Source organism: Nipponia nippon, unplaced genomic scaffold (genome assembly GCF_047370975.1).
Source record: "Nipponia nippon isolate SJK-2023a ecotype South Korea unplaced genomic scaffold, ASM4737097v1 scaffold_4, whole genome shotgun sequence".
Classification (NCBI taxonomy): Eukaryota; Metazoa; Chordata; class Aves; order Pelecaniformes; family Threskiornithidae; genus Nipponia; species Nipponia nippon.
This window is the reverse complement of record NW_028262358.1, coordinates 43,582,249-43,601,200: the sequence shown is the minus strand read 5'-3', so window position 1 is coordinate 43,601,200 and position 18,952 is coordinate 43,582,249. Positions and strand designations below refer to the sequence as shown.

The following is an 18,952-nucleotide window of genomic DNA, read 5'->3' as shown; positions in this document are numbered from 1 at the left end:
ATCATCAGACTAAACATCCAGTCATCTACTTATAAATGAACAAAGGTCTCCTATGAAATGAAACTGCAAGATAACTCAGTAGCAGCAAACATGATAAATTAATTGTATTTTTGCTGGTAATTCATAATTTGATATGGGAGAGAAAGATTCTAAAACAATTTTAAAGAGATTGCTATGTTGATAATTGAGAGGGTGCTAATTGATGTTCTTTTAGCATCAGAACAAAAAGAGAGGTAGAGGAAGAACGAACTTTCACCATTCAGGGAGAATGCTAAGGAATCAACAGAAGGACTTCGTGGACGTGCAGTATCGTCTTTCACTAAGACTGCTGTTATCTGTTTAAACCAATCTGTTAACCATTCCAGATTTGAAGGCTCCTGGTACACAGAGTTTTTTGTATAGGCACTTGTTCTTTGAAAGAAGGCATAAAGCCTTCCAAAGTAAACATGGTCTTCCGAACTATACTTCTGAGTCGCGTTTGAATTTTTAAACGTGAAACACCAACAAGAATCTCAAAAGTACTCTGTATCAGACAGAACTAGACACAGACACAATAAAATTGGCTTTTTAAATTCTAAAGTAAATGCATGATCACTTCTGAGTGTGGTGGACACCTTAAAAGATCCCACACACTTGGGAAGTCAGAGATGAACTTGAAGCAACATCAGAACAAGACGATCGTGTGGCACTGGTCTAATTACAAAAGAAACTGGAGATCCAATTTTCCCTGCTGAGTAGCTATGCAATCATGAGGTAATTACTAGAAATGTACATCATGTGTTTCATCGAGGGCTGGTGACAATGAATTGCACATCAGTGACTTTTGGCAAGACATCAAAAGCTAAGATGATAAGAATGATGATAAAATAAAAAGTAGAAGTCACCTGAATGTAAGGTTTCTTTGAATCTGACAAAATAATCTGAAATTACTCTTGTTCAGCCAAACAGGTCACAAAGCAATACATATAGACTAAAATTTTCAACCTGCTTACTATAAAGTAATACTCCTGAAACCATATTAAAATAGTATTTATGGAACAGAAGCAATCTAATTTTCAGGGGTGCTGATCATTAATAACAATGAGCTAATCGAAGGAACAACACAATCTTTAAAATTATGGCATTTATATCTGAATCCAGATTTAGGCATCTAATTAGGCCCTTTCCTTTACATGTCTTTAATCCTGACTTCGGATTCTAGCAGGTATTTGAACCTTCACAAGAATGCAGTAACCAGGCAACAAGCTCAGCTGACTACAATAATAAAGCATATTTATGTAGAGCAAAACCCCTGTCTTCAGAGGCTTTCCAGTAAGCTAACCTGTTTGCATAAATCTTCCCATCAGTCCAGATTGTCTTACATAACAAGAAGGAATAACCCTCATTCTGAAATGTCAACTATTTGAAATTTGCTACAAATGTCTGAATACTTTAATATGCAAATCACCTTTGAGACATGAACCAGCTTCAAAATACTGGTAACTGTCTTGAAATTAACACGTAACAGCAACTTATAATTTACCATTTAAAAGTACTGATCTTTCAAGTTTATCAGCTATTACAAATTAGACTTGATCATCTACCTAAAACCCAACAGAACTTAATTATGTCCAAAGTTGTACATTAATTTTTCCATGTACCATATTTTGATTTTTTCCAATGAATACTTATATAAATAATACTTTATATAAAGCAAAGTAGTTGTGTGATCGCTGTTTTTTGTGTCATCTACAATCTATGAACCATTAATAATGAAAAATATGAAATGCTGATTTTCTTTCTTAACTTACACAATTTGGTGAAATTTAATTGTACTTCTTGATTTGAAAATGTATAACCCTGTAGATTGTATTTTACATAATCCCCATTTTTAATAGCATAGATGTATGTAACATACTGAAGACTGAGGTACTAAAAATATAACTTTCAAGTTTTTCTAAATAAAAAGTTGTTGTATAAAAATTCTTCAATTACCTCGCTTTCAGCGAAATGCCTTTCTCCTTTTAAACACAGGGAAGAGCGTCTAAGAGTCTTCTCATCACCATCATCAAATACTGTCAACCAGGTAAGAAGTGAGGCAAGGGAAAAAAAAAAGCTTATTATTTTTTTAAAATCAGGATATCATTAAGTGATTGATTTAAGTGTCAGAAAGAATGAGATATATATCCCTGTAGCCAGTCATTAAAACAAAGCTGTACATGGATACTGCTGCATATCCAGTAAAGCATTTGCACAAATTGACCAAATACATAAGCTGCTGTCTCACCACAGCTACTCCATGCTTGCATATGTTAAATAGAATCTTAAGTAATCAGTAGTTAAGCAGACAATTCATGGACACAAAATTAAAAATCAATGCAAGCTAGAATTGAAAAACTATTCTTCAAGCATATTTAATTTTTACAGAACTTTATTACATAACCAGGACTCCTACAATATTCAAATGGAAGCTATGCTTACTATGGAGAAACATAAAAAGATATTTTGAGAAAAAAGTTACAGTTTAATGTTATATGAAAGTTCAATATCTTTGTCTACGGACTTCATTCAACTACGCTATAAAACAACAGTGATATGAGCCTAAGGAAGACGACAATCGTCAAAGTGCAGACAATCATCAAAACCAGCTGTAGTGAGAGAACTGTGGAGCTCCTGAGTTCTAGACTTCCTACCACCTCTGCTATCACTACATCAACTGGAAACAAGTTCATAATACAGCCGACTTCAGCTACATACTTTATCCTTTTGAATCCTGAAAGGCACTGCACGCATTCAAGGTGGTATCTTCAGAAACTGATAAACCGGTCATATAAAAAGTAAGCTTTCATCAAGTCTTCTATAGGTACTTAACAGATGAAAACTCGGTGACAAGTTTTAACTCTCGGGCTACGCTTGCACTGTTCAGCAAGACAAGAACTGCTCTCCTCTCCCCTCCCTAACAGTGACAACAATTATATTCTTGTCCCCACACTGCAGTGACCTCAGTGAGCACAGAAACAACCCAAGATTTGATTAAAATATTACATTAAAAGTTAAAAGTTTCAGCAATTTCTTAACATGCCTCTTTCACCTTCATTCAAATCTTCTCTTCTGTCCATCAACAGTACTGCCAAGCCTGATTCTGTCAGTCTCATTAGAATTCAATCATGTGGCAGAAAACTAAAAATATGTAAACACTTTCACAAACAAGAGTCAAAATAACAGTGCTAGGAGAATGGCTGTCAACCGGCACAAGATGCCTGGCAAGATTAGAGAAATTAATTTTCAGCCACATCTGGCTTTCAAATAGTGGATGCTATACTCTATTTTCAACATTTACTAATTTAAATAAAAATATAGAAAAAGCAACAAGGTACATCACAATGCTTGACTAGTATTTATTTGATATGAAAATAACTTTCACCTAATTCTGAGAATTTTTCATCCCTATATAAAATTCAGTACTGTTGATGAACAAACTTCCCCTTGTGACTACCATTCCCCAGTCTGTGTTTTATACTACAGTAACTGTTGAGTACCGCATAGTAATAAAATATCAGTTATAATAGATGCACATCTGTCACTTCAAAACTTGTTGAAAAGTATCAAGGGCAAGAACTGCACAAGAAAACACATAGATTTGGAGCTGCATCTCAAATGGTCAACACATAATTAAGCCCACCCCCTTGGTTAAGTGAAGGCAGCAGGTTCCTAATTCAGTTTGTGTTAATTAACATAACAGTCTCCTTACACAACAAGGCATTAAAAAAAAAAAAAAAAAAATCTGTCCACTTCAAAGGATAAGCTGACTACAACAGAGGTAAACCTATTCAGAGCTAGGTAGGTTGCCACATTATGTATCCTAAGTGGTAATCTGCTTGTGACCTCTTCCCTGCCAGAGGGATTCTTAATCTTGTTCCATAACATGAACACATTCAAAGGAGAAGCTTCACCTCCCTGAAAGACTTGTGTGGCCACAACAGTACCTATGGCTGTAATGCATATGACATTCTAATCTAATGGACATCCTCAAAACAATCTACTGAGCAGACATACAGGAGTGTAATGCATTTAAAACACCTATTCTGAAACTGCGAGGAAAAGGAAGAAAAGAGGCAACTTAAAGGCAACTTAATGCAAATAAAACCACTTGTGAATTCCAAGAAAAAGCAATGTAATGACAGAAAAATGTGCGGAAGGGGATAAGACTACTTCTGAACATGCACAATTCTGCATTTTTAGTAAAGCAAACAATCCTATGATTTTTTTTTTCCTCATCATAAACACAGAGTTAAATGTTAACAATATCACTTAAACTTTCTAAAGACACATTTATATGAATGATGAAACACTATCTAGTTACCAGGATTGGCATACCTTGAGCTTTTTAGGAATTTTTATAGGACAGGCAAATAAACTAAGGACACTTCATGTATTTATGTAACTGTGCTACACTAATTTTCAAAGGCTATACCAGTTGGGTATTTTTTTAAATTTAATTTTGCTCCTATCTTCCTTTGGTAGGAAAGTAGTAGCACCAAAAAAGACATAAACAAACTGATGTACAATTTCTATTCAGACATCATCTTACAAATATAAGACAGGGACGATCTTAAAGCAACCTTGCCCATACTTCAGCATTAAAAGAGTTCTCAAGCAGCCCCAGAATGGTTATTCCTCTAAATTCTACATGCTACTGCTGCAGCGGCATAAATGGTCTTAAGTAACAACTTCTGAAAAGGTACTTCTTCTATCTTTGTGAAGGGATCTGTCCATCCCTTCACAAAGTTTTTGACGAAATCATACTAACTGTATTCACAAAATCATTAACAATGCAAGTACTTAGATACTTCTCAACAAGTGCTAGGACAACGTTAGATAACTCTGCTGGCTAAGATGTGTGCTAATTCTGAAATCTGGTAAATGGCAACTATCCCTTGAAGTAGGACTTTCACTCAGATCTGTGAAGTCATCACTGTCTGTAAAGATAATTTCAGTCTCATTCCACTCACCCTCCTGACAAAGATTGTTCTAATCATTCACTGCTAGTCACTTCTCTCTCAAAGTGCATTACACAGCCAGCAGCTGTGCTACTTTTACTGATTCTGCAAGGTCAACATGCTTTTGTCTACTTTTATCTATAAAATACCATTTTCAGTCTCAACTCTACATCTCCTCTTCCTATTTCTCAAGTTCAGGATTTTTGACAGATATCTACTTTGATTTACAGACTGCAACTCCATGACACTTACCTTCAAGATTTAATCTGCATGGACTCCTATCTTATTCTTCTGGCTGAACTGCTAACCTCACGCTTTCTCAGAAGCGTAAACATCCAACATAGTTCTCACACCAGCTATACCATTTTGTTCTTAAAAGCTCTCATGTCTGATCTACTTCTATATTATTTACCAAAACATTATCTATAATGTTAATTCTTGTCTTTATACCTCATGTTTCACCCCATCCTAAACTGGTCTCTCCTTTACTCATTCATTCTACTTCAACAAGAAAACAGATATATTTTCTGCAACACTTATCTGGAAGGTCTTATCTAAACTTACAGTTCTATTCCTTTCTAAAAGGACTATGACTAGTGAAAGTTAGTCTTTACCTAGTCGTTCAACATCACTTCATCAATAACAACCCTTAATATCTCAAAACAACTAAGTCTTGCTAAGGTTCTTTCAAGACCTGTCTTCATCTTCCCATGTCCCAGTTATCTGCCAAGGAGAAGAATATGTAGTTTCTCAAGAATCAGTACATTTCCTGTAATACCTTTAAGACTACCAGTGAACAGATGGCATATATGTTATCATTCTACAGTTGAGCAGTTTTTCCCAGGACAGATTGATCTACTGGTACATAGCAAAGAGTAAACCCATGTATATAAAGCCTTTAAAAAAATATTTAAAGGGAAAAAAAAAAAAAAGCTATATTTGCTTGTGGGCATGTAGAGACATCATCTAAAGTCTGAAATGTCACATTAGAAAATAGGGAAAATGAACAGGAAAAGACTTTTTCAAAAAACAAGCTACGTCTGTTTTTACAGCAGCTGTTATCAAGGCTAAGTCTGAAAGCAGGGACAGGTAAGTATTTCAACTTGTGTTTTAAAAGCACTTATTTTCCTTTTTAAGGAAGTATGACAGTGTACTTTGCTTCAGAATATTTAACAATAGTATATTAAATATTTAAGAAGCAGCTACCAATTATAGAGCAATTCACCAGGTCTTTATTTGGGGTCCCAATTTCACATTGTGATGGGTACAATTTCTTATAAAGAAACAAAATAAGACATTTAGCTTTTTTGGGTTTTGATTTTTTTATACAAACTTTGAATACCTAAGCATCTCCAAATATAGCACTCACCATGCTTAAGACATGTCCAGGTCACAGGCTTAGTCACAGGCTTATGTTTAAGTCATGAGTTTTATTCAAATATATAACTAGTTCTCTTACCTACAGTGTACCAACTTGCATCTGTTAATTTGTTGATAACTGCTTCCTGGTAAGTTCCATCCGGATTCTTCACTTCCACAACAGTTCCTACCTAAAATACAAAAGCCATTTAGCACTGGAAAGCTTCTAAAACTGGCAATGAAGTTAAGACTTTTGTATTTAGCAGAGTTAATTTCTAACCTATTTCCATGTTAAATATAACATACTTTTCCAGTTTCACTTGAATATATTTGTATCCCTCAAAACTTCTTTCTTTCATTCCCCTAAAATAAGCCAACTAACTGAGCTGATTATTTCCTGCCAGCAGGTGGGGAACAAGAACCAATTTGACTGATGTCATTCTCTTGTATAATAGCTTGCCCATCAAATCCTCCAGCTGAGTTTTCCAAAGCAACAGTGACTAAAAATCAGAGCCAGCCAAACTTCTTAGCTTTAAGGCCAGAAAGAACAAAGAGGGTTGCATCAGCCTGTATGCTGCACCTCCTTTAACTACAAAGGAGAACGTTAGCATGAAGAGTATGCTAATTCTAGCTTTGCAGCATTACTTTTTATGCTTCATGATCCTACCTGGCCTGTGCAATAAATTGAACCTTCCACTTTCACCCCATACTGCATATACACATTTATGTCAAATACTGAAAAAGAATGCTTTTCAAAGTGTTAGCAAAATATAAACCAATTTTATTACCTTTAAGGGACCCTTTATGTGGTCATCCTGCACTTCCACTGTTGAAGAATCATGTCTAAAAGTTACCTAAAAAATATAATTCAACTGACAATCACTTGATACAATTGAGAAGCATAAGCACATGCAGATGTCAATAGCCCTTCTCTCACTCTCATTTTACAGTTAGTCACCATAATCATTCCACTTGCTGAAAACTGTGTTTCATTCATAAATTTTAGAAATACGAGGAGACAATTTCTTAGTCGTCAAGATTTCTAAAATATTTTTTATCTTTCAGAATACAACCACTACCTCTAAAGAAGTGACAAACAACAGTTTACTAGCAATGTTTAATGGCTCAAAATGATTTCTGCAGTTCTCTTAATGATTTAAATTGTACTGCTCTAGTACCACACTAAGAAAGGAGAAAGTTTCAAGAGTTCTGAGCGCAAGTAATTTTTAAGAAACATTTATATTTCAGTGCTCTGAAATGAAACAGTTTTAACACCTATATCTAACCCCATATCATGGGGTTCTTTCGCTTTTGCTGATTAAAGTGCATTTCCCTCACTCACGGTTGAAAGACACACAAAAGTAGTACAGGACACTGCTGTCAACTAAACAAAATGAACCACCCAAATAGCCTTTCAGTTAATGTCAGCCTAGCCTAATTGCTGCTAGTTAACTGGAAGTAAATGTACAGATGGCTAACTTTTCAGTCTTTCAGAACTAGAATAAGTAAATCCTTTAAGTATTTCCAAGGTATTTTCACATGTCATTGGCTGTGTCTTTAATCCTACGCATGCTGTCCTCAGAAAAAAAATGGTCTGGAAATTCAAACTTATGATTAAGTTATCTGTATCAGATGCTACAGACATTCACCATTCATTTCACTCAAAATCATCCTGGTCACACAGAAAGTCACAGGATCCTCCTACCAAGTACACCTGAAGTTTTATTTCCACTCTGGTTTTCAAATTCAGGGAAACTGAGAAAATTCTGGCATCACATTTTATGTACATATGTACTTTTTATTAACACACACAAATGATGTTCTAACGTTCACCAGAACACACTCGCTTGGTGTAAGTATATGATGTTTTATTTACACTTCACAATAAGTAAGAATGTAACATGAGATTCAGCCATGTAATAGTAACTCTCAACTACAGCAACCCTACATTAAATCTGAGGACTCGGTTCACGAGCGTACCCAAGGTTATGTTCTCACTATTGCTGAGAGTTTCTCCATAGCACACAACAATAGCAAAATTTCCTTCAGAACAGCAGCATTCTCTAACAGCAATTCTTCTGCTTAGCCTCCTCAGGAGGAGAGTTTAAGGAGTTTTGTAAACCTTGAAAGGAGCATACAGCTGAGAACAGCACCTACAACCAGGACTAAGGAGAGCCTACCTTGACTGGCTGATAAGAAAACAATGCACTAAAATGCTATACTACCTTCCAGGTGCTACTTCATGAAATAGTCATCTTGTCCATCTTCCGTTAGAACCACAGCAATACATATTGTTGTGAACGTATGTTCTTTTTAGAGCTGCATCATCCCACCTACTGATGGCAACTACTTTCTGTCCACCAGACAAACAAAATCATACTTTGTAACCTGAAAGCCAAACAAAGGATTCAGGCTAGGAATTCACTGAGCAAAGACTACCCTTCTGAACTTCAGCCTGACAGATACAGGTATTTATTCCTCTCTTTTGGGGCATTTATCTAGAAATCAAAAGTTCAGTTCAGATGCAAAGTAATCTGAAACCTGTGGTCACTATTGGCTCATACAAAATACCCAGTATATCAATCCTGATTTAGAGAGATCTGTTTTTATTTACTTTCTGTAATTATCTTAAATGTATTTTACAGCAAAAAGGAACTCTATCCAAAACCATGAGCCAGCCACAATGTACTATGATGAAAAGTAAACAAAGCAAATTGCTATTGTGTATTCCAGGATGGTTTTTCTTTTTAAAAAATGCCTTGGGGCTTTGACTTTTTTGGGGGAGAGGATTTTTGATACCAACAGTTTTTGCTTCTTGAGATATTCATATATACTCAAAAAAATACTGGTTATTAACAGAAATATTCAAACTACAAACTCAGTGTGACAACACTGTTCTTTCTTGAAGCTGAGAAGAGTGATGTCGGCATTTGTTAGTGTGCGTTTTAATTCCCATAGTATTTGTCAGTGTGGATCCTTTCTGTCTCAGGCAAAAGACTGAGACATTCAGCACATCATCAACCTGTTTAGGTTCAGTTAGAATCTCCCTTTTCTTCCCCATCCTGAAAAAACAGTCCTGGTATGCTCTATACAGCAGATGCTTCACTAGTTTTTCTGTTTAATAAAGACCTACACAGAAAACAGCTTCTTCTGAAACTTCTGTGGAGGGTGCTCAAATACAAATGGGTGTGGATAATGGTGCTAATTGTTTTAGGACACACTGTTAAAATAAACCGGCTTAAACAGCTCTCTAAGAAAAGATATAACAGATCCTATGAAGACGAAGTGGACTACCTCTCTTCTAACACCAAAAGTCTTGTCCTTTAGTCAAATTTGTACTGCCTTCAACACTTTTCACAATACCAGGCAAATCTTAAGTTTTACTGCTTTCCATGACAAGGTGTGTAATGCCACTACATTGCTAATGTAAAATTCTGTACCATGTACAGAACCTGCCAAAGACTGCTGAACTGTGAAAGACGGCACCTATTGATACTGAAATGATAAATACATAGCACTTGAATAAAGTTATTAAATTATACTGGTGATGGAAGTCATTATAAAGGTATCCCTCAACATATTCTAGGAAGCAGAATTCGACAGAAGAAAGCAGGTAAAAAGAGACACAATTAAACATATTTTATTTGCCTGAAGATGACAATACTCCATATTGAAAAAAATTTGTTGCCATCCTCCTTTCTCAACAGAGCATCTAGTTATAGAACTTAAACGAAAGCTTCAAACTAAAACTGATGTTATGAAGTTAACTGACATTCCTTTTCCTCTAGTAGTTCTAGGAGACTAGGGCATAAAATATATTGGGGCCAAAAGAAACTGTTACACAAGTGGAAAACAAATGCAGCAGATACACTACCAGAATTCCAGACAAAGTACACCTGATAATAAGAATCCTGGTTAGCGCTAATACTGGGGAAAGTTTGCATGTGCCAGAAAGAGCTGAAAATGTAAACAGATATTGTTACTGCACTCCGACACAAAAAAACACTCAACCACAAATCACATTACAAAGCAACAACAGTACTGGGGCTTAACTGCCCTAAGTTATAGAGTAACAGCAAGACAGACAGACAGACAGACACACACACACACACTCACTCTTGAATCCACAGGGCTTTAGGCACGGCCTCCACAAACAACTTACAATAAAAATCCTGTTCCATTTCAAGATCTTTCTGCAAAACATTGCAGTGACCAAACTGCAAGTAATAAACCCATAAGAAAATATTTATCAATGAAAAACAACCTTAAGTGCAAGTGGCCATCTAAGAAGGTGGGCTGAAAGCCCTCTGAAGAGCTGAAAGGAGTTAAGATTTCACTGATCTAGGCACAACACAATTCCTGTACTTAAATACTGACACTTAACAGCTTAAATACCAATACTTAGTCGCTTAAACTCAATGGTGCTATAAAGCATAGACCAGCTGATGCTGTTAGGAGTTATGACTAATGAAATGAAAAGACCACTAATTTGCTATAAAGGCTTTTTAAAGATGTCAGGTTTAAGACTAACATCTTGTTATAGTTAACATTATCATCAAATAAGTGACAATAGTCCTTCCCACCAGGGCTTCTGGAGATAGCCTGCTTCTCCCTCATACATCCTTATAGGCAAAAATCAGCCATAGTATGAGGGCAGATCCAAGCAACGCATGACAGTTTATAATGGAGACTCTTCTGTAACAGGTTATCACCACACACAATTTGCACATTTTTCACTTATATTTACAGTAGATATGAGAAAAATATTCTGCCACTGTAACTGTTGCAGAGCAACAGCCTAATTTATTCTTCGTAAGTGTTTTTGATCCTTGCTCTGTTATATTTCTTTATGAGGTTAAGAGGTAGAGCAGAAAATTACTACCTGCTCCCAGATTAGAAGCTTTTAGGGCAACATTATCCAAACAGAAATATAAGGCCATTTTGCAGTGTAGGCTTACTATACAATAAAAACAGACTTACTGTATAATAAAAACAAGCCCAAACATTGTTCTCTTTATTTCTAGAAATGATACTTTAAATTTCCAAGGGAAGTTAAAATATCTCTCTTGTATTCCCTCTCCACAATTTTTATTTGTACTGCATGTGGCTTATATTGATTCATTCAGTCATTAACTAGTCATCATAAAGATTAGGTGAGATCCCCTGCCTGCTATTCTGTAGGACTCAATATGCCAAGTCTTTGTTGGAAGACAGCAGGGTTTCATCTTATTCCCGAAGCATTATCTAGTTGCTACTGCTAAATGGCAGTGACCCATGCTCCTGAAGTAAAAGAAACCATATTAAACCTACTTTGAGAAGCTTTAGCTATTTTCTGATAACATTCTCCCATACATAAGCCTACATTTGTCATATTTTGATCAATTACTTGAAGGTCAACCTATGGCATTGAAGGCCACAAATACTGGATGCAAGCAGACGACAAAGCAGTGAAAGAAACAGAATGTATTTAATTGCATGGGGGTGGGGGAACCCCTACCCTCCCAACAAAAATAAGCTTACAGTTATTTCAAAGACTGCACTGCCAGCCTCCAAGGAAAGGACAGCCTCCTAGCTGTCTTGAGACTATAAAGAAGTTCCACATTGTGCTATTTTAACATCGACGACTTTCTTCCCCCAAAAAAAGCATTTGCAGGAAAACCACATACCTTGACTTTGACAAGTCTTTTTGCTGTCTTGATCTTGGCTTCACAGAAGGCTCCTCTGTACTTCGCACTCACATCAGTGCCCACTGTGAGATAGGGAGGCTCATCAATGGCCTGGAACAGAAAGAAAAACAACTGCTTTTTAATTACTGGCCACTAGCAATATAGCTGTCATGGTCTCGCTAGCTTTTGTGGACAGAGCATTACAAAACAGTCCAATAAAACTGAACTCAACAGCATATATATATATATATCACTGCAGTAGAAACACAGAGCACAACACTAAGCTCATACAATGACTACTGTAAATATAATAAACTGATACCACAGGTGTCTGCAACAAGCACTACATAAGCCTCCAACCTCTGCACCATCTGAAGACACAGCAGATGACCAGTTCTGCTGCAATGGTGAAGGCCAACCAAGTGTTCTATCTTCTCCTTTAACTGCCTCAAGACCTAATGAGTCTCATGAAGACGCTGGTGGTCATTTCCCTCAAATAATTAAAGTTCATTTTTCATTAGTAAGTAGAACAACTCTGAAGAGACTTTGCTTTTTCACTTTTGAATAAAGCAAATTATATAGGTGGGCACTCACAAGGAGAGCAGCCCAAGGGGCAGAGTACAGTAGGAGAATAATGGTAGGATAAACGCACAGGGAATGTAAAGGGCCCAGACAAAACACACGGTTCTGTAACAAGCAACAGAGGAACAGGTGACACCCAAAGAGGGAAACATGAAATAGAAGAGGAGAGAAATAAGTGGGTTTGGGGGTAGGAATAGAACATGGGCCCAATTAGTACGCAGAGTGAGTTCACAAAGGCTCTGTTCCTTCAAAGGAGGTCCATCTTCTCTCATACAACCTCTCCTAGTGTAATGTGGGGGAGGAGATTCTACATAACTGAACCACCTCACTATCACTTCATAGAATGTAGGTCAGAAGAGAGAAGGCAGAGGGTGACAAGCAACAGGAGTGAGGTACGTTTTCAAGAGCTGCAAGCCTCCATGCAGCCCCGAACAGGAGCTGGGAAGAAAGATCTAAGTCCTTGTCTAAGCCCACATCGTGTTTCTGCACCCCTATGGATTCAAACACGGCTTACAAGTGGCAACTCTGGCACATCCAGGCTCTCTGTGAGAAGAATATAATCTCCCTCACATGTCTCAGAGCTACTATTTGGTACTGCAGTGCTTGCACTCAGCATCGGGTAATTTCCACTGGCTGTTTCCAGCTCCAGTATATCAGAAGTAAAGGCATGCAAGTATGTACCCAAATGCTTCAATGCATTATTTTTCAGAAATTTAAGTTTTGCAAAGCTTGAAATTGAGAGACATGAGATGCTACAGTGTTAACTCTGTATTAATGATGTTTTTACCTTGCCTCTGTTCAAGCCTACCTCTCATTTTCAGGTAATAGAATATATTTCAGAGTACGAGAAAACTGTTACCAGTATACACTTGTTAAGATCATCAGAAACATGAATGGTCTAATGAACCCCTCCCTCTCTTCCTCTCTCTGCATGCATGGTGCATGGGTGCATGCAGAGTAGTAGTATGAACACATATCCATTCCTATTCCAGGCTTAATAGCAATAAAATTCAACTGAGATTAACAAGGTATCTGTTAAGAGTGTTAGGATTCTGAAATTCATTCCCCCCTTGCTTGTCTAATGGTGTAAAGGTACTTGCCTTCAAGGCAGGCTGCAATGTTTTTCTCTCACTCCACTTGGAAGGATGCTGAAACAGGGACTCAGATGGTGATAAACTTGGGTTTTGCTTAGTACTCTCAGTAGAGTGTACTAAGTAGTGGCTGCTTCACCCAATATAAATCTGAACCGGGGAAAGCAGCGATGTATTTTCTTGCAAAGTCAGTAAAGCTCTAAGAGGGGAGCATGCCTCCTGCTCTCCCCCACTCCTTAGTGAAAAATCTCTTCAGCACTACAATGTTGGTTATCTTTCATGCCGGTTGATCTTCCAAACTGTCCTGATTTCGGCTGGGATAGAGTTAATTTTCTTCCAAGTAGCTGGTATAGTGCTATGTTTTCAATATAGGATGAGAATAATGTTGATAGCACACTGGTATTTTAGTTGTTGCTAAGCAGTGTTTACACCAGTCAAGGACTTTCCAGCTTCCCCTGCCCTGCCAGAGAGAAGCTGGGAGGGGGCACAGCCAGGACAGTTGACCCAGACTGGCCAAAGGGCTATTGCATACCGTATGATGTCATGCTCAGTATATAAGCTGGGGGAAGAAGAAGGAAGGGGGGGACATTCAGAGCGATGGTGTTTGTCTTCCCAAGTAACCATTACACGTGATGGAGCCCTGCTTTCCTGGGGATGGCTGAACACCTGCCTACTGGTGGGAAGTAGTGAATGAATTCCTTGGTTTGCTTTGCTTGCTTGCACGGCTTTTGCTTTACCTATTAAACTGTCTTTATCTCAACCCACAAGTTTTCTCACTTGTACTCTTCCGATTCTCTCCCCCATCCCACCAGGTTGAAACTTAAAAGAACCGATAGAAACTTAAAAGAAAGCGTGGAGTATTGAGATTACTTTAACGAGACAGATCCCAGATGGGTCCACACAGATGCACATAGCTAGAATTCTCCTATAAACAAACACTTCAAGAGCTGGCTGTGTCAGTATCAATCTATACCCCCCTATACAGCCAAACAAATTTTCTCGAAGACCAACTCATAATGTTAAGTTTAACTTACAGAAAATAGAGAATGCTTTTTCTTCACTACTACTGAACATTAACTAAAAAAGAGATCTACAACACTGGGAACCAAGACAATCTGAAGCTTTGGTCTTTGACTGTTTGGAAGTTTATGGCAGAGGAACAGGCAAGTCAACAATCAAATCTGAAAACAGGATTTTAAATTCTTGCGAAGAGTATAATCACCAATATTAGTGATTACTTTATCACTGCTCTGGCTTATTTTTCAAAGCTTCTTCCAAAAAGAACATTCATTTGAAGAATAAACATCTGCAAGAATTAATTTCTGTTACTACCACACAAGTTAATTTCAATCCCTAGCCTAAATCTCCTGAAGTTACTTTTACAATAGGTAACTCCTTTCACTGGAATTAAGTTAATATTTACCATTGTAAATAGAGTCATTTCAAAAAATAGCAAACACAGGGACCATTTGCTTACCAGTGTAGGCATGTTTACTAAAAATACAGTACTGGAGTGGCTTTTGAGAGGAGAATTTATACTGATGAAATGCATTTCTTTAATTACCACTATGAATTATTATACATTTTTAAATAACCATGTGAAATCTTCAGTGGATACATATAGGAAATTTTATTATTCCATTGACACACAAATTATGTGGGCTTTTTTTCCTCAAATTACTTAACTGAAATTTCTAAAACACTTCCCTCATTCTGACTGATAGTATCAGCTGAAAGTGATAAGTTAAAACAACTAGCAAGATGTGATGCATCATAGAGAATGCAAACTAGAGAAGTAAACAGCAATGATCAAAGTCTGGCGTTAATTTCAGATAATCCTTGCACGACTTTGTCATTTTCACCAAGTCTGAGTCACCTGTTCTCAAGCAGGTTTTATTCAATTCCACCAAAATTAGACAGAGATTAAAAATAAGTATGCAGCTATTTTTACTTTTCTGTTATCCCTTCTCTGCTTTGTGCTTACGTCATTTAATAGACATCCTTACACTCAGAGTGAATGTATCTTTGCCTATTTAATTTTGACATGCTTTGGCAGGATTTGTTTTTATTCTTCTTTGCTTTTCAATGCAGGTTACCAGAAAAAAATAGTATGTTAAAACACAGCTAAAATCTGAGAACATGATTCCATAATCTTGGAAACTGAAATTATCTTAACACAAAGCACTGCAACAGCCTTTAAGGAGACGGGGAAAACACATCATTGGACTAGCTTACAAGAAAAAGTTTTGAGCTTCTTAAAATTATTAGAGACTTCATTTTGAGACAACTCTACTAGTCTCGCATGTTGCTGTCTCCAAATCTCTGGGCTGCAGTCTCAGCTCTTATTTTATTTTAAAACACAAGATAATCCAAATTTGCATTTACATTTTATATCTGAACATAATATCTCTTGCACTTTATAATTTGTAGATAAGAATCATCTTTTCAGTAGTATATCATAAAACCATCAATAAACTTTTCCTCAACAGGAAAACTGAGAAGTATGCCCAGCACACACCAGCATTCATTTATAATGAGATCATGAACTTCTTTCATTCAGAGCAGCTTCAATATACACCCCAGATTTCCTCTTTCTCAACCTTTCCATGTCTCTATGCTCTCTTGAAACATCTTTCAGCTCACACAGGAAGAAGAAAGGGAAAAGTGAAGCTGATGGTAATCTCTAGGTTTGCCTCTTTTTAAAAACAAAAAAAAAAAAACAAAAAAACACACTATTGGCAGAAGACTGGTATTTAAGATCCTCATTGAAACCACCCACCAACCAGGCGCTTACATGAGGGATCACTATTTTGTTTGCATGACTGACTGAGGCCGGGCTACCAGAAGAGGAGCAGGCTCTGCTGGGTGACAACGGGAGACGGACATCCTTCTCCAAACGCAAACCGGTGGAGGGCTGCATCCGAGGCCTCACTCCCCCGGGAGCGTGGGGCCGCAGCCAGGCTGGGGGCACGCAAGAGCTGTTTTGGAAAGAGACAGGGGCGAGACCTTCCCCAGCGTCGGCTGAAGTAGGATGCTGACTACAGAAAGCTGAATGTTACCAGCGGTTTGAGCAGCTCCCCAACGAGCCGCAGACAGCCGGTTCGATGGTCTAGCTTCGATGAGGCCGCCGGAGGCCAACAGAGGCCAACAGAGCCCGGGTGATTTTGTTTAGCTCCCTAGGGACGGCCGCAGAGCAGAGGGGCACCAGCGTTTCTCCGCGTCCCTGCCTGGGAGCCGCCGGCCACAGGTGCCGGGCCGGCCCGGCCAGCCCCGCGGCGGGCCCTGCCGCTTTAAGAGGAGGAGCCCGAGCCGGGAAACTGCCAGAAGTTTCTGGCTGCCCGAGCCAGCGCCGAGCGCTGCCGCCCGCCCGCGCTGCCCGGAGGCGCCCGGGGCCGCGGCAGATTAAGCGCGGATTGCCGTTCAACTCAATTCGTCCCCGTAAGGCGATTGCCGGGTAAAGCCGCAGGCAGCGCTTCCCGGGAGCCGGCCGCTGCTGCAGCCGTGCCCCGCCGCCACCGACCCGCCGGTCGGGCAAGGCTCCGCCTGGTACCGCTTCCTACCCTGCGCCTCGGCCCGCCTCGCCCCGGGAAAGCTGAGCGGCGAGGGCCAGCGGCTGCCGCCGGACCTCGCACCCTGCGCGCTGCCGCCGGACCTCGCACCCTGCGCGCTGCCGCGGCCGATGCAGCTCCGCCGGAACGGCCGCCAGACGCGTGTTTTGTTGTCTATCCTACATCAACAGTCAAACCAACCCCAGCTTCTCTGGGGCGGGCAAGAAGGGGTAGAAAGAAAAGCGCTTCCTGCAGCTTTGCACTTTCCGCGAGGAAAGCCAAACTAATGGGCAACCGCCGTACTACTACTACTCGATTTGGTTTTATTAATGGAAATAGGATGAATAGCTGCTTTGCTATCTCAGTTCGCAACTGCTGTGTACGGACAGGACCTTCTATATGCAGCACAGGCGGCCGCAGCTGAAAAGCTGGTTTACCACTTAAATAAGGAGCAGTCTCTAGGTGACCAGTCAGCAATTTCCACCAATTCAGTGGCTGAATTTTCTTTGGCAGGCGAAGCGGGCTGCTGGAAGGGTTCCGCTCCAGCCTTCGAGCTGATTATACTTGGAAGGACTGATAAATGGCTAGATGCCCACATCATAAAACAACCTGCACATCTTCTGAATTTGGACATTTACATCGGTATTAATAGTTCGGTCTTCCAAGTGTGAGGGAGGAAACACACAGACCCCTCCACAGCACTTTGGCATAAACATTTTAACATTGCCATCAGAAATGGTAGCATCGTGCTTTTACATACCTTTTAAAGCTGTTAAAGAGGTCAGTTTTCCAGTTTTTCTAGACATTTAGATATTTTCCATCTACGTGGGATGAAATCATCCTCGCACCTCCTCTTTCAACTGTGCTGCAATACTACATTCAAGTGCCTTTGTGAAGTCTGTCATGCTGTACAGCAGCTGATAAAATTGCGTTACGTTGTCCTTTGCCTACAAGCACGTCTAATACAGCGTGTGTGAATATATTATTTCTATCTCCTAATCTGTATTCCTCTGCACCACAGAGAGGATGTTCCAAGTAAACCACATGAAAACAAGATTAAGCATTCAATCTAGAAACATAGCAGACATGCTTAGTAGGAAAGCCCGTAGGACTGCTTTCAGATTAATATGCAAAGAGAAAACTGGGTCTGTACCTTCCCTTTGTCTTTCATATATACATATAAAGTTTGAAAAGCTAGATTTCAGCTTGTATTAAACATTCAAAATTCAACATTCAACGTTTATCTACTCTACAAGACTCTTGCATCAAGAAACTAGCAAAACATTTTCAAGAAGCCAAAAAGACCCCAACAATCCCACAACTACCGAAAAGAAGGACTGGTTTTAGTTTTTAAATGGAAATTTAACATCTGATTATTTTCAATAACCAAGATTCAGAAAAAGCTTGTTAAAGATTCAAGACCCTCTCCCCCCCCGCCCCTGCCAGGCATCCAAATTAATTCTTGAGTTTAAAAAAGAAACATCACAAGGCTCAACATCTAATTTTTTCCTCATCCATATTAAGCAAGAGGAACAGCAGCAAAACTTTTTTCTACCATCTACAGTATTTCGAAGTTATCTTTCCAAAGGAGGTGTTTTCTCACGGTTTGCACATCTTCCATAATTTAAGATGGAAGCACCCAGTTTACAAGCAGAACCATCACATACATACTTAACTATTCCAATTACAGCCATCCTCAGCCCCACAAATTAGTGGGAAAAACCACC

At 38.7% G+C, this 18,952-nt stretch overlaps 1 protein-coding gene across 2 annotated transcripts in view; it reads right to left on the bottom strand.

Moving 5' to 3' along the window:
* The window catches only part of ARID4B (AT-rich interaction domain 4B), a 94,991-nt gene that overhangs the window by 51,058 nt on the left and 24,981 nt on the right, over positions 1-18,952 (bottom strand). For both annotated transcript variants that reach the window (XM_087774752.1, XM_087774753.1), the window contains exons 3-6: positions 12,005-12,115; positions 7,127-7,192; positions 6,439-6,529; positions 1,975-2,054 (exon numbers count right to left, since the gene is read on the bottom strand). In XM_087774752.1, the coding sequence (XP_087630878.1) occupies positions 1,975-2,054; positions 6,439-6,529; positions 7,127-7,192; positions 12,005-12,115 (348 nt within the window). The remainder of the gene's footprint in view (positions 1-1,974; positions 2,055-6,438; positions 6,530-7,126; positions 7,193-12,004; positions 12,116-18,952) is intronic.